Below are 13286 nucleotides of genomic sequence, written 5' to 3' on the forward strand. Positions count from 1 at the left end.
AAGGCCCAGCCTTTGGGAGGGGTGGCTGGCCTGGGAGGCACAGCCCAAGGATGAGCCCATTGCCAGGGTCCCACCAGAGCAGCCCAGGCACTGAGGACAGGAGAGCAGGCGCCCTGGGGTCAGTCTGGGCCAGGAACTAAGGCCCCAGGGCAGACACACCCTCCCCCCAGCTCTGCTTGAGACAGGCCCCGCCTCCCTCTCCCCTGAGGAGCCCCGCCCCCCGTGTCATGGCTCCTCCCCACCCTATCCACGCCCCTCCCTAGAGCAGCGCCTCTAGGGGCCCCCCAGCCCTCATGTGTTGTGTCCTAGCCCCGCCCTGCTCTGTCTAGGCCCCGCCTCTAGGGAGCCCCGCCCTGCTCTGTCTAGGCCCCGCCTCTAGGGAGCCCCGCCCTGCTCTGTCTGGGGAGCTCCAGCCCCGCCCCCAGAGCTCCACCCCCGCCCTCTATTATCACACATTGGGGGCGGGGCCGCGGCTGCCCGGTCACGTGAGCGCGGCGCCCCGCCCCCTGCCCTCGGCGGTGCCCCCGGCGGCCGGGCGGGGCGGAGGGGCCGCGCGGGGCCGGGTCTATGGGGAAGGCGGCCGCGCTGTGCAGCGGCGGCACCCGCGGGCTGGTCTCCATCCTCAGCGCCGTCCCGTGCCTGGCCTGCAAGAACCCGCCGGGCCCCGCCGCGCCAGCCATGAGCGGGGGCAGCGAGCCGGGCCAGGCGGGCAGGGGCGGCGGGGGCGGGCTGGGGGTCCCGGCCGCCCCCGCCGGGCCCGGCTCCGACACCTACAAGGGCTGGCTCTTCAAATGGACCAACTACCTGAAGGGCTACCAGCGCCGCTGGTTCGTGCTCAGCAACGGGCTGCTCAGCTACTACAGGTACCGGGGGGCCCTCGGGGGGCAAGTACTATAGGTATGGGGGGCTACCGGGGGGGCGGGCTAGTACAGGGACCGGGGGGCCCTCGGGGGGCAACTACTATAGGTATGGGGGGCTACCGGGGGGGCGGGCTAGTACAGGGACCGGGGGCCTGTCTGGGGGCAACTACTATAGGTATGGGGGGCTACCGGGGGGGCGGGCTAGTACAGGGACCGGGGGCCTGTCTGGGGGCAACTACTATAGGTATGGGGGGCTACCGGGGGGGCGGGCTAGTACAGGGACCGGGGGATCTGTCTGGGGGCAACTACTACAGGTACTGGGGGGCTACCCCTGGGGGGACAGCTACTATAGGAATGGGGGGCCTATTGGGGGGCAGCTACGAGAGATACCAGGGGTGTATCTGGGAGGGGCCTGGGTACTACAGATAATGAGGGGGCTATCCTGTGGTGGTACATGGAGACGGTGGATGGCCCAGTTACTATAGGGACTGGGGGATGGCCGGGGTGGCCTGGCTATTACAGGGATGGGGGGGCTAGTGGTCTGGGGAGGCTTCCTTGGGGTACAGAGACTGGGGAGATGGGACAGCTACTGCAGGGGCCAGTGGCTTGGGCACATTGATGGGGGAGCAGCCCAGTTACTGGGGTGGGGGGCACAGGGACTGTGGGAGGGGTGACTTACTGCAGTTACTGGGGGACTACTACAGGAACCCAGGGTGGGCTGGCCTGGCTCCCCTGCGTGGGGAGTGGGTAACTACTATAGGGATGGGGGATGGGTACAGGGACATGTAGGGTGGCCCTGGTACCCTGGGGATAGGGACCAGATCAAGGTGTGGAGAGGAGCATCGTGATGCTTTACTACACACAATAAATCTACTAGATGGACATGCACTAGACACTTTGTAAGGCTCAAACCTGCAGTGGTCAAGGGAGGATGAACTAGATCTTAAGCTCTCTTCTGTTTGCTTCTGTGAAGCTGAGCACAGAGTGGTTTATTTTGCTATTGCATGGGAGTCTGGTGGGAGGAACTAGGTGATGTTCTCTTGCAATACATTCACCTCAAAATGCAGAACATTACAGCATACATACACAGAGTACTGTGGAAATATATTGTACCATTCATAGGTTTACACATGCCCTGCAGTCCATAGTTCCCAGTGCATCCCTATATATAGTATGCATACTCATAGCACACTACACACGTATATATATACACACACAGGCCAAGATATTCAAACAAGGAGGCTAAATTTAGCCTCTAAGTCCATATTTAAGTAACTATATTTTCAGTTGTGCTGGGCATCTGGCACTTCCCAGTGAAGTCAGTTCATGCTATTGGGTGCTCAGCACTCTTGAAAATCAGGCCACTTATTTAGGTGCCTAAATATGGTTTTAGGAACCTAAAATTAGCCTCCTATTTTTTAGAATACTGGCCAGACTGTGTACAAAGTCCTTAAATCACGTGGCCCACAATATCTATACTACTGCTGAGGGAATTCTGCACACCATATTTTAAAATTTTGCAAAATTTGCATATTTTATTCCATAATAAATAAAGGTGAAGGCTCCAGCATGGCAGTGGGGAGCACAGGCTACTGGCTGCATAGAGGTAGGAGATCATCCTGCAGCACTCCCCTCAGCCCCACAGGACAAGGACTCGGTGGTGAGGCTGACCCCAACCCTGGCACAGTGCAGGGCCAGGCCTGCCCCAGAAACTCCATGGGGCCCTTCCCCTCCATGCCAGGTGCATCAAGATAGCAAGCAAGAGGGACAGTCTCTCACATGCACACCCAGCCTTGTCCCCCGATCCAGGTGTGGGGCAGACAGGTTCAGCCCAGTAGATCCAAGTGTGGAGGGGCTTAGTATGTGGGGGATCCAGGTGTGGGGTGAGAGGGTTCTATGTGGGGCAATCTGGGTGTGGGGAGGTTCCAGATGCAGGGGGTGAGGCTCAGTGGAGTGCGGGTTTGGGTGCTGGGGACTTGGGGGAGGGGTGGGCTCTGCATGCAGGGGGATGAGGCTTGGTGGGGAGATCAGTGAGGTCTGGATGCAGGGGGGTTGGCCAGATGGGGGAGCAGTTCCCCAGACAGTGTCCCCTCCCGCTGCGGCTGAGGCGTGATGGAGACAGGGAGTGGGAGGGGAGTGCAGAGCTTCCTGTAGCTGGGGCTGGTTTCTGGGAGTGGGTCTGACCTGGCCCTGGCTGCTCTTTACAGGGGAAGAGGAAGTCCTGTTCTTGCCAGCCCATCTGGGACTAGCAACTGAGCCCAGCACAGGGAGGAGCCACTGTCCGGGGTGTCCCCAGCCCAACCCCCACTGCGGTGATTTACCTGGCTGCTCCAGGCACCCAAAATTATGCACCCTTGCTTCTGGGGAGTGGTGTGTGACTGTTCTTGCTGCTTTCCTTTGCTTCACTGTCAGAAGTCATTTTTCTGCAGGGAAGTAAAGAAATCTGCGGGGGATGTGAATTCTACACAACAAATTACATGAGGCAGTACTTTTGCTAGAGACATGCTCTCTTCTCAGTCTGGTCTGCAGGACTGTAGAGGTCTCGTGTAATAGCAAAGTGTGCCCAACTAAGGTTTGGGCTAGTCAGTGGGATGGTTCAATTGATATTAGCTTTAAAAAGCTTTCAGTTTGTTCAGGCCAACTGTTTCTTCAAACAGGATTTGGCTAATCAGTGGGGGATCAGGGCCAAACTGTTTAAGCATAGTTCAGAGCTGTTCTAACCTAGGTAGGGACCTAAACTGGAACACTGTTTTCATATTGTTTTTCACATGGTTAAGTTCAGTCCACCCTGGTCATTGTTTAGTTAGCTTGAACCAGTTTAAAACAGTATTTTAAAGTGTGGTATGGTCAGAAAAGTGATGTAAATAGTAATAGTAATAGCTACTTGTTTCTAAAAAAAAGTTTTTATCCTAAGTCATCTCTGCTGCGAGACGGGCAGCTGGAGTGGATTCATGATCTAGAATGATCAGCAGAACTGTTAAGTTCTGAGTGCAGCATCTTCATTTCTTGTGATGGTGCATACAGGAGCTAGGAAGAACACAACTTGACTTTCCCAGATTGAATTTGCAGAGCTGGCAGTTGGAAACTTGTAAATTGAGCATATTTGTTATGGAGTAATTGATATTGAATACCTGATGCCATCTGTAGTCACTTTTCAGTGTATAACTGTGTTTAAGCTTAGTATTTTATATAAAGAATTTAGCCTTTATCATTAATGCTTTTTTCTTAGCATTTCACTCAGTTAGGGGCAGTGAAAATAGTCTAGTTGTTTCCTTCTGGTTCTCCGGCATTAATACAGTGCTGAGGTTTTTGGGTCACAAACATTGCAAGTGAATGTTTTAAATTGAGACAATACTTCGCACACTCCTTTTCAGAAGAGAGCACTTCTATTAATGTTTTTTGTTAAACTATTTAACCAGACCTTTAGCTATACTGGCAAGAAGCTAGTGCAGCCATAGTTGCTCTTTGTAGAGACAAGCTGGCACCTCTTGCTTTAGGCCTTCTCCAAGTTGTACTTATTGACTTCTAAATGTTCTGCATTCACACTGTAATGAAAATAAGGGAAAAGTTTGTATTCTTTAAATCCTCTGTATATTTCAGAGGTCAGTTTCAGACTCAATAGTTGGGGCCAGTGTGACGATCACTAATAACCTCCAGCTCTGACTACTGAAGTTAACAATTTCTACTTCCTAGTCATTAGGCAAATGTTGCATTTTCCTGAGGTGCAGTGTTTGAGAGAAGGAAACAAAGGTATATATGTCTGGAAACTAAATTAACAGGAATATCAGCATCAGGGGGTAGCCGTGTTAGTCTGTATCTACAAAAACAACAAGGAGTCTGGTGGCACCTTAAAGACTAACAGATTTATTTGGGCATAAGCTTTCTTGGGTAAAAACCTCACTTCTTCGGATGCATAGAGTGAAAGTTACAGATACAGGCATTATATACTGACACATGGAGAGCAGGGAGTTACTTCGCAAGTGGAGAACCAGTGTTGACAGGGCCAATTCAATCAGGGTGGATGTAGTCCACTCCCAATAATAGATGAGGAGGTGTCAATTCCAGGAGAGGAAAAGCTGCTTCTGTAATGAGCCAGCCACTCCCAGTCCCTATTCAAGCCCAGATTAATGATGTTAAATTTGCAAATGAATTTTAGTTCTGCTGTTTCTCTTTGAAGTCTGTTTCTGAAGTTTTTTTTGTTCAATGATAGTGACTTTTAAATCTGTGATAGAATGACCAGGGAGATTGCAAGCGAGGACTGGCCTGCCTCCCAAGGTCTGTGAGAGTGAAGGATCATTTTCCAGGATAAGTTGTAGATCGTGAATAATGCGCTGGAGAGGTTTTAGCTGGGGGCTGTATGTGATGGCCCGTGATGTTCTGTTATTGTCCTTGTTGGGCCTGTCCTGTAGTAGGTGATTTCTGGGTACCCGTCTTGTTCTGTCAATCTGTTTCCTCACTTTCCCAGGTGGGTATTGTAGTTTTACGAATGCTTGATAAAGACCTTGTAGGTGTTTGTCTCTGTCTGAGGGCTTGGCTGTAGACAATGGATCGTGTGATGTGTCTTGGATGGAAGCTGGAGGCATGTAGGTATGTGTAGCGGTCAGTAGGTTTCCGTTATAGGGTGGTGTTTATGTGACCATCACTTATTTGCACTGTAGTGTCCAGGAAGTGGATCTCTTGTGTGGACTGGTCCAGGCTGAGGTTGATGGTGGGGTGGAAATTGTTGAAGTCCAGGTGGAATTCTTCAAGGGCCTCCTTTCCGTGGGTCCATATGATGAAGATGTCATCAGTGTAGCACAAATAGAGAAGGGGCGCTAGGGGACGAGAGCTGAGGAAGTGTTGTTCTAAGTCAGCCATAAAAATGTTGGCATACTGTGGGGCCATGCGGGTACCCGTAGCAGTGCCACTGACTTGAAGGTATAAGGAATATCAGCAAAACATTAACAGTAATAAAAATTAAATCTTTATCAGTAGCACTCACAAGTCAGTTCCATTTTTTGTTCTAGCTAATTCTAAGTTATTACTATACACTTATGTTTACATTTAGAAATGTGATACATACTGAATTTCGAATTTAAATATTTTAGGCTATCTAAATTTAATTAGTACACCTGGATATTTCAGAAAGGAAAGAGGATTTGGTTGGACTTTTGTACTTAGAAAAGCCAATAATACTTAACATACCTTTCTGTAGGAAGAAAAGTTGTTATAACATTTAGACAAGATTTTTAAAGTTACTATCTTCCTTTGTAATCTGTTGTGTTTCTTATTATTTTGAATGCAGAATATAATTTGTTTCCTCGTGGCTGAGTACCACATCTAAATGCTAGGTATTATGACCAAAACGTATGACTTCTCACAAGAGAACTAATATATGATGTATATTGTATACCTTCTGAGGTAGATCTGATAGGGGTATTAACTGCATAAATTTTGTACAGTTCTATGTCTTGACTTCCCATGGGTTTGAAATTTTGCTTGAGATTCAAAGGACCGCATTTATTGTTGCCTTCAGAAATTATATTGTTAGTGGTGATTAGTTTTAGTCACCCTGTTTTCTATTGTTTTGGCAACGTTGGGAGAAATTGAACTAACTATATTAAAGGTGACCAAAATGTGTCATATGAAATATGTAAATCCTTAAGATCCCAGACACCAACTATGAGATTAGACTTAAGTTATGACTATCCTTTAAAGGCAAATTGAAAGCTGCTTTTCTGCCAAGACCTGAGATCATACCAATGGGGAAAGCCCTGTGATGATGATGATTTTTATAATTTTTTGGGAAATTTCATCCTATTTCATTTTAGCCCTCACGGGACAGGAGCAATAGGACCTGCCACTGTGTTGGGTAAGGTTTTTTGTTTGTTCAGCTTTCTTGTATTTGTGAAAAACATGGTGCTCTACTGATAGGGTGTGTGACGGGTTCGGTCACAGGGATCCCCTTGGGACTGTCACCTGATGTGCTGCAACTACCTCTGAGCCCATTTTGCCTGCTAGCTTGGGACTCCAGAACCCTGCCTTGTTGAGCCAGATATGCTAGCCTGCTGCAACACAGACTCAGGATCTGGGCCATGTCCCCAAAGCTGCAAACTTTAACCAAAAACAGCTCAGCAGGTTACCTCTCCAGCACCCAGACACCCAGTTCCCAATGGGATCCAAACCCCAAATAAATCCATTTTACTCTGTATAAAGCTTATACAGGGTAAACTCATAAATTGTCCACCCTCTATAACACTGATAGAGAGAAATGCACAGCTGTTTGCTCTCCCGGGTATTAATCATTTACTCTGTGTTCATTAATAAACAAAAGTGATTTTATTAAGTATAAAAAGTAGGATTTAAGTGGTTTCAAGTAATAACAGACAGAACAAAGTAATTCACAAAGCAAAATAAAACAAAAAATGCAAGTCTAAGCCAATACATTAAGAAATGGATTACAGGTAATATCTCACCCACAGAGATATTCCAATAAGCTTCTTTCACAGACCAGACTCCTTCCTAGTCTGAGCCCAATCCTTTCCCCCGGTACAGTCCTTGTTAGTTCCGGCAGACATCTCAGGTGATAAGCAAGGGCTTTCTCATGACTGGCCACCTTTGTCCCGCTTCACCCCCTTTTATAGCTTTGGCACAAGGTGGGAATCTTTTGTCTCGGTTCCCACTCCTCCTCCTAAATGAAAAAGTACTAGATTTAAGATGGATTTCATTATCCGGGGACATGGTCACATGTCCTGAGACCCCAGCCTCCTTTCTTCCTGGGCTGGCCCAGAGGTACCCAGGAAGGTTTGCAAGTAAACAGAGCCATTTATAGTTCATTGATTCTGAAGCACCCTTAATGGCTTCCACTTAATATGTTTACATCAGTAATTCAAGTTTCTATCTTATTCTCCTAACTCCAGACATAGAAATAATACATGCAAACAAATAAGATGAACACACTCAGTAGATTATAAGCTTTGTAATGATACCATACAAGGGGTATTTAGCGTGAAGCATATTCCAGTTATGTCATGCTTATGAATATATTTCCATAAAGCATACGGAGTGCAACGTCACAGGGTGTTCTGTTTCCTCTGGTACAACTGACATAATTTAGCTCTTTGGGAGCATCATGCCTTACAAGCATTAGCTGTTAGTGATGTCATTGGGGTTGGAAGAGAAATCAGAACCCTGAGGTCCTGAACTTGGATCTGGGCAGGTATTAAGCCTTCCAGTTACATGTAAAGTTATTCTTGCTTTCTAAAATGATTAGCCTTGAGTCTGGCTAAATGAGTAGGATCTAAAAAATATAAAAAGAAACATTTCAGTTCACCTTTAGCTAGCCAAACTAACATATTCCTAAACTACTGAAAAGGCTTCTCTGTTTCAATCTAGAGTAAATTTGGTCTGGTCAAGTCATACAACCCTTGAAAGCAGAGCAATAAAAACTGATAATCAGTAAGTGTCTTGTGTTCTGACAGGGTTACCTATTTCTAGCTTTCTAGGCCTACCCCTGTATTTGAGTAACAGTTTCAGTTCATCAACAACTGTTTTTAAAACATTGTAGATTTTCCCTATTCTCAAATTAAGATGGTTAAGAATACTTTTTTATGTTCTTAAAAAAATGAAAATCTGAGCAGTTCATTTTGCTGTGTGTATAAAAGGCGAACAGGAGCTATTCATCTTGTGGCGCTTATAAGCAGTGCAGGAGTGCAGTCTCTCATGGCTGTTGAGAAAATGTGTGGCAAACTTTTATTATGCAATCGTGGTGTTGCTGACTTCAGACATGCATAATTAACCACTGAACCAACTTTGTCATACTTGGATTCAATGAGGACTGAGTGTTTGACTCAGCTGAGTTATGACTGTAAAAACTTGGGCCAGAACATATTGGAAGATGTCTTCGTTCTTGTAACTGGAATTTCGACGCGAAGCATAGCTGATGCTTTCTGAAAACATCATCACCTTTGAACTGAGAGCAAGCCTAGAAACTTCAGTCCAAAAGAACTGAGAAAGTTATAAAAAGAGTTATAGTAATAGTTAGAATTCAGCCATCATTGTAGCAGTCTCAGCCAGCAATCACTGCAATGAATTTACATAAGATATAATCTCAGATAAAATATGCACTACTGTTATGGTTCTTTATACAGCTTTAGGGTAGTAAGTAGGAGAGGAGTAACCCCAAATGATTAAGTGCAGGTTGACTTTGATTTTGTGTATCGTTCATTATTCTCCTACTTACTCAAAACCTGCGGGTGTTTATTCCTGTTTTATGTTCGAGCTGCATTTTAAAGTGACTGAAAAGGCCTCATGGGGTTCCATGTTCAGCTTGCCTCAGTGTCTGTCAGTGCTTCAAAACTGAAGTGAAGACCCACTAAATCGACAGCAGAGCGCTCTCTGGTACTTCCCTGGAATGAGAGGAGTAAGGTAAGTTGACTGGAGAGCGTTCTGGTGTCCGGTGTAGACACTGCAGTAAGTTAACCCAAGCTACGTTCGCTCCAGTGTAACTTAGGTTGACTTACCCCGATAGTGTAGACAAGGCCCTTGTGTGCACCTGCTCCGAGCAGGTCAGGTCATCAACTCTGGAAGAGCTAGAGTTGAACCTCACTTCCTTACTGCTCTAGTGGTTGCAGGTGTAGCTGAGCAAGGGGTACATAAGTGTGCTTCCAATCACATTGCACACTGGCATCAGCCTGCCTTGTCTAGTAATGCCAGTGTTTGGGAATGTTACTTTGGGAAAGCTGCTGATCATATTTTTCAGTTGAAGTGGCATTTATTAAGTATACACCTAATTGTCAATTCTGATGTCCTACAGCCTTGGGAGGGAAATTTACATCCAACAGACATGCTCTTCTACCACTGCCTTGGCCTCATGTACAATGGATTAGAAATACTGGAAGGAAATCCTAAATTGGAAGGGGCCATAAAACTATGTGGTAACTTTGTCTCATAACAGTGATTATAAATGGCTGATATCTCTGGAGTTATTTCTTACATTTTTTCTACTGCCTTTCTAACTGTCCCTGCCTATTATCTCACTTTTTCAGTCAGTTCACTGGCCGGCTTGAAATCCCAGAACATAAAAAGCTGTTCTGTGTTGGTGACGGTGTGGGGGGTGGTGATGATCTGGCATTGCCGCTTCAGCATCCTCAGCTGTGAACTGTTCCTTCAACTGCACTGGCTGGGAAAACTGCATTTTTCTGCCACCGTAGACCACCTCCTGAGGATTTGTTGCTGCTTTAAATTTCCTTTATCTGCTGTGTATGAAAACGTGGGGCACGTTAAATAGCAAGAGACTCATTTCTGAGGGGGATTTCAGAGAGGCTTCCTAGCCCAGTGCTCAGCTTATTCATGTTCAGACTCAGGAACTTTTACAGATATTTCTAATAAGGCCCTTCTCTTCCGAGCAAGTTTCTTAAGTTAAAATTGAATTCTAGCTTTATGTTTTATCTTCCATGGCTTCTAATGTGTGTTTCATGTAGCAGTTATTCTTGATCAGCATTTTTAATAGTCCTAAAAAACCACCACCAGAGCACAAGAGGAGGAGGACACAGCCTATCAAGTGCCCAAAGTGAAATCGCATAACCCTGGTACTGAGGAAGGTGTGACAGGGCAACTTCCTGCCATATCCTTAGGAGACCTTACTGAATTGAGTCTGTGTTTTGGGGGTCCACTGTATTAAATGTATCTATGCTTTGGCTCTCCACGGGGGAGGGCTGCCATAGCTCCTCCAGGAACTAAAACCGGTGGTGAAGGCAAATTGCTCAGATTATTATGCCCCCAGAGAGGTACCAGCTCTAGGAGAGGCTCACATGTACTAGTTCAAACTGGATTAATCATAGAATATCAGGGTTGGAAGGGACCTCAGGAGATCATCTAGTCTAACCCCCTGCTCAAAGCAGGACCAATCCCCAATTAAATCATCCAACAGATTTTTGCCCCATATCCCTAAATGGCCCCCTCAAGGATTGAACTCTCAACCCTGGGTTTAGCCGGCCAGTGCTCAAACCACTGAGCTATCCCCTCTCCCATGCAGAGATTGAGGCAATGAAAGGACTCTTGTATAAATAGCCTGAGTTTAAACTGACTCTGGACTCTGCTTCCTGATCCAGCAGACAGGACCTTCTCTCCAAGCGGAATTCTCACCCTTGTGGAAGGATTAGAAAGACTCTAGTTCACTAGGGCCCCATAAGGCTGCAGAGTAACCTCTGGTGAGCTTTTAGCATGCACATGGGAAGTTTGGTTTCTGTGTGTTCTCTATAATGGTCTTGCCTGAAGAATAAATGTACTTGCTTAGGAGGAGCTAACTGGTAACTACACTAGTCATAGCCCTCAAGGAGAAAGCAAAGCATGGGTAGAATGGCTTGCTTGGGATGTCTTAGTGTAGATCAGGGAGATGTGCATCCTTCAAACCCCTGGTCAGGAGTGAGTGAGATGCAGGTCTTTGCCCAGGAGAGGTGATGGCTGGGACCTGGAAACCTTATAAGTGGGTGCTCTCAAGAGACCACAGAGAGGGAATACAGGGGCAGTACTTCAGGGTCCAAGGAGAGGACAGCTCTGTCACAGCATGGCAATTTTAGAATTAATTGTACTTAATCAGTGTTTTAACTAGGTTCATTCTCAGTCATCTCATTTTCATGTGATGGCCTCGTTTGCTTCACCTGGAGTTCCACCACTGACGTTTATCCAGAGGTAAGCCATCTATGGAGAAAGCATCTTTTGTAGCCTGCTGCTGCGGACAAGGCATTCAGCATAGTCCCCAAACTCCCCCTGTGAGGATTCAATGGGTGCATAGAGAGCCACACTGCGGAGGTGGCTGATGAGTCGGAAGGGATTTGGCAGCGTGGTGGTGTCTCTCTGGGTGGAATGAGGATAGGAAGAGTGTCGTGCTCGGCATTGTGTTTGCAAGCTTGGCCAATTTGCTTCCTGTTCAGTTGCGCGCTCTCCAGAAGATGCATCAAGTTCATTTGACTCAGAACTGGACAGGGGAAGAGTTCAGTATCTGGGGCTGTGTCTGTAGCTAGGACTGCATGAGGCAGAGCCCCCCATTCTTGTGGTGGTGATTGGTGGCTGGGACACTTGAGATCCCTTGGTTCTTAGCATTGTTTTAGTTCTCACTACAATTGGCTTGTTAGTGGCCGATACAAGGCAACACAGCAATTAACCTCAGCTTCCCTGTGCAGTGAGAAAGTCAGGAGCTTCCTGTGTCAGGAGATTTCCCAATCTGTTGCTTTCTCTGTCACATTCTTCCTGAAACCACATTCTGTTGGTTTCTTTTCCCTTTATTTGCAAGCAGAGTTGCAGAGTCCATCTCAACGCTTATTTCATGCTCTCAAAGATGTTATGCTGGGTCAAATACATCAATCGGTGGTGTTATAGCAGGAATGAATTTGGGTCATTTTATGAAGGACTAAATTGTGAGACAACCAATCTGGGTGGCAATATTTTTGCATCAAGTCTGAGTCAATTCTTAGTTTATCCAAGAATCCTCCCTGCTGTACCGTCTCCTCCCAAACAGTATTTCCCAACTTCCCTTTCCTGAATTCCTCTTTGGTCTTCTCATTTTTATTAATCCTTCCAGATAAGGAATGCATCTTCTGGAGAGATAACAGCCACCAGCCTTAGCTCTCTAGCATGAGATAAGTGGCGCTTCCTCACCTGTTCAATCATTTTGACCCCCTGAGAGCAGTGGTAGCAAGGTTGAATGAGCTTTTCAAAGAAGTAGAATTACAGGTAAATAACTTCTCCTTATTGTAGTCATTAATTGCAATGCAAACCCACTGTGGTAAATGATTACTAGAGTGGATGTGAAGAGGAAGTATCTGGAGCTGCGCAAAGTACTTGCTTTTCACAGAAATCATTCTTGAAACCAACGGCTGGAGCAGCCTTCTGCTTGCTGATTCATAGGAGCAGAAGACAACACCCATCCATCATGTCTCCCCTGCGTGGCTAGGTCCTATTTGCGTTAAAGGCTCTTTCACCTCAGATTTGTTGATGAATAATGCAGCAAATACATTCTTCCTTGCCCACACGCTGCTGTCAGTGGCCTAAGTTACAAAAATATGGGAGTTCTCTATGAGCAGCTCAGGGGAAGTTATGTGCTGAGCATGATCATGAAGTCTTCCAGATCCCTTCATTGGGTGGCACGGTTCTTTTGTGATGCTGTTTTTCTGAGGTATTTCTCAAGTTCTCTAGTATGACTGGATGTAGCATGGCTTTGGAATAGCTGCTTTTAGAAAGGCCTTTGACCTCCCTGTGCTGTGGGCATGATGCATTCAGGTTACTTGCTTAACTCGAGTGGGGCGCCTTGCAGTATTAACCACAGGCTGTAAGTGCAGTTGCATTGCCACAATTTTAATGTTTGTCTCTTCCCAGCTGAGTTAATACATGGTGACCTTCAATCATCCAAACCCAGAACTAAAGCGGGACTTTGTCAGTGAATAAAAG

The 13286-nt window shown here is 46.5% G+C and overlaps 1 protein-coding gene across 1 annotated transcript in view; it reads left to right on the forward strand.

The window, feature by feature from the left end:
* The first annotated feature begins 567 nt into the window (after positions 1 to 567).
* The window catches only part of OSBP2 (oxysterol binding protein 2), a 367014-nt gene continuing 354295 nt past the window's right edge, over positions 568 to 13286 (forward strand). The window contains exon 1 of the mRNA XM_054006309.1: positions 568 to 863. Within this exon, the coding sequence (XP_053862284.1) occupies positions 568 to 863 (296 nt within the window). The remainder of the gene's footprint in view (positions 864 to 13286) is intronic.

Source organism: Malaclemys terrapin, chromosome 16 (assembly GCF_027887155.1).
Source record: "Malaclemys terrapin pileata isolate rMalTer1 chromosome 16, rMalTer1.hap1, whole genome shotgun sequence".
Taxonomy (NCBI): Eukaryota; Metazoa; Chordata; order Testudines; family Emydidae; genus Malaclemys; species Malaclemys terrapin.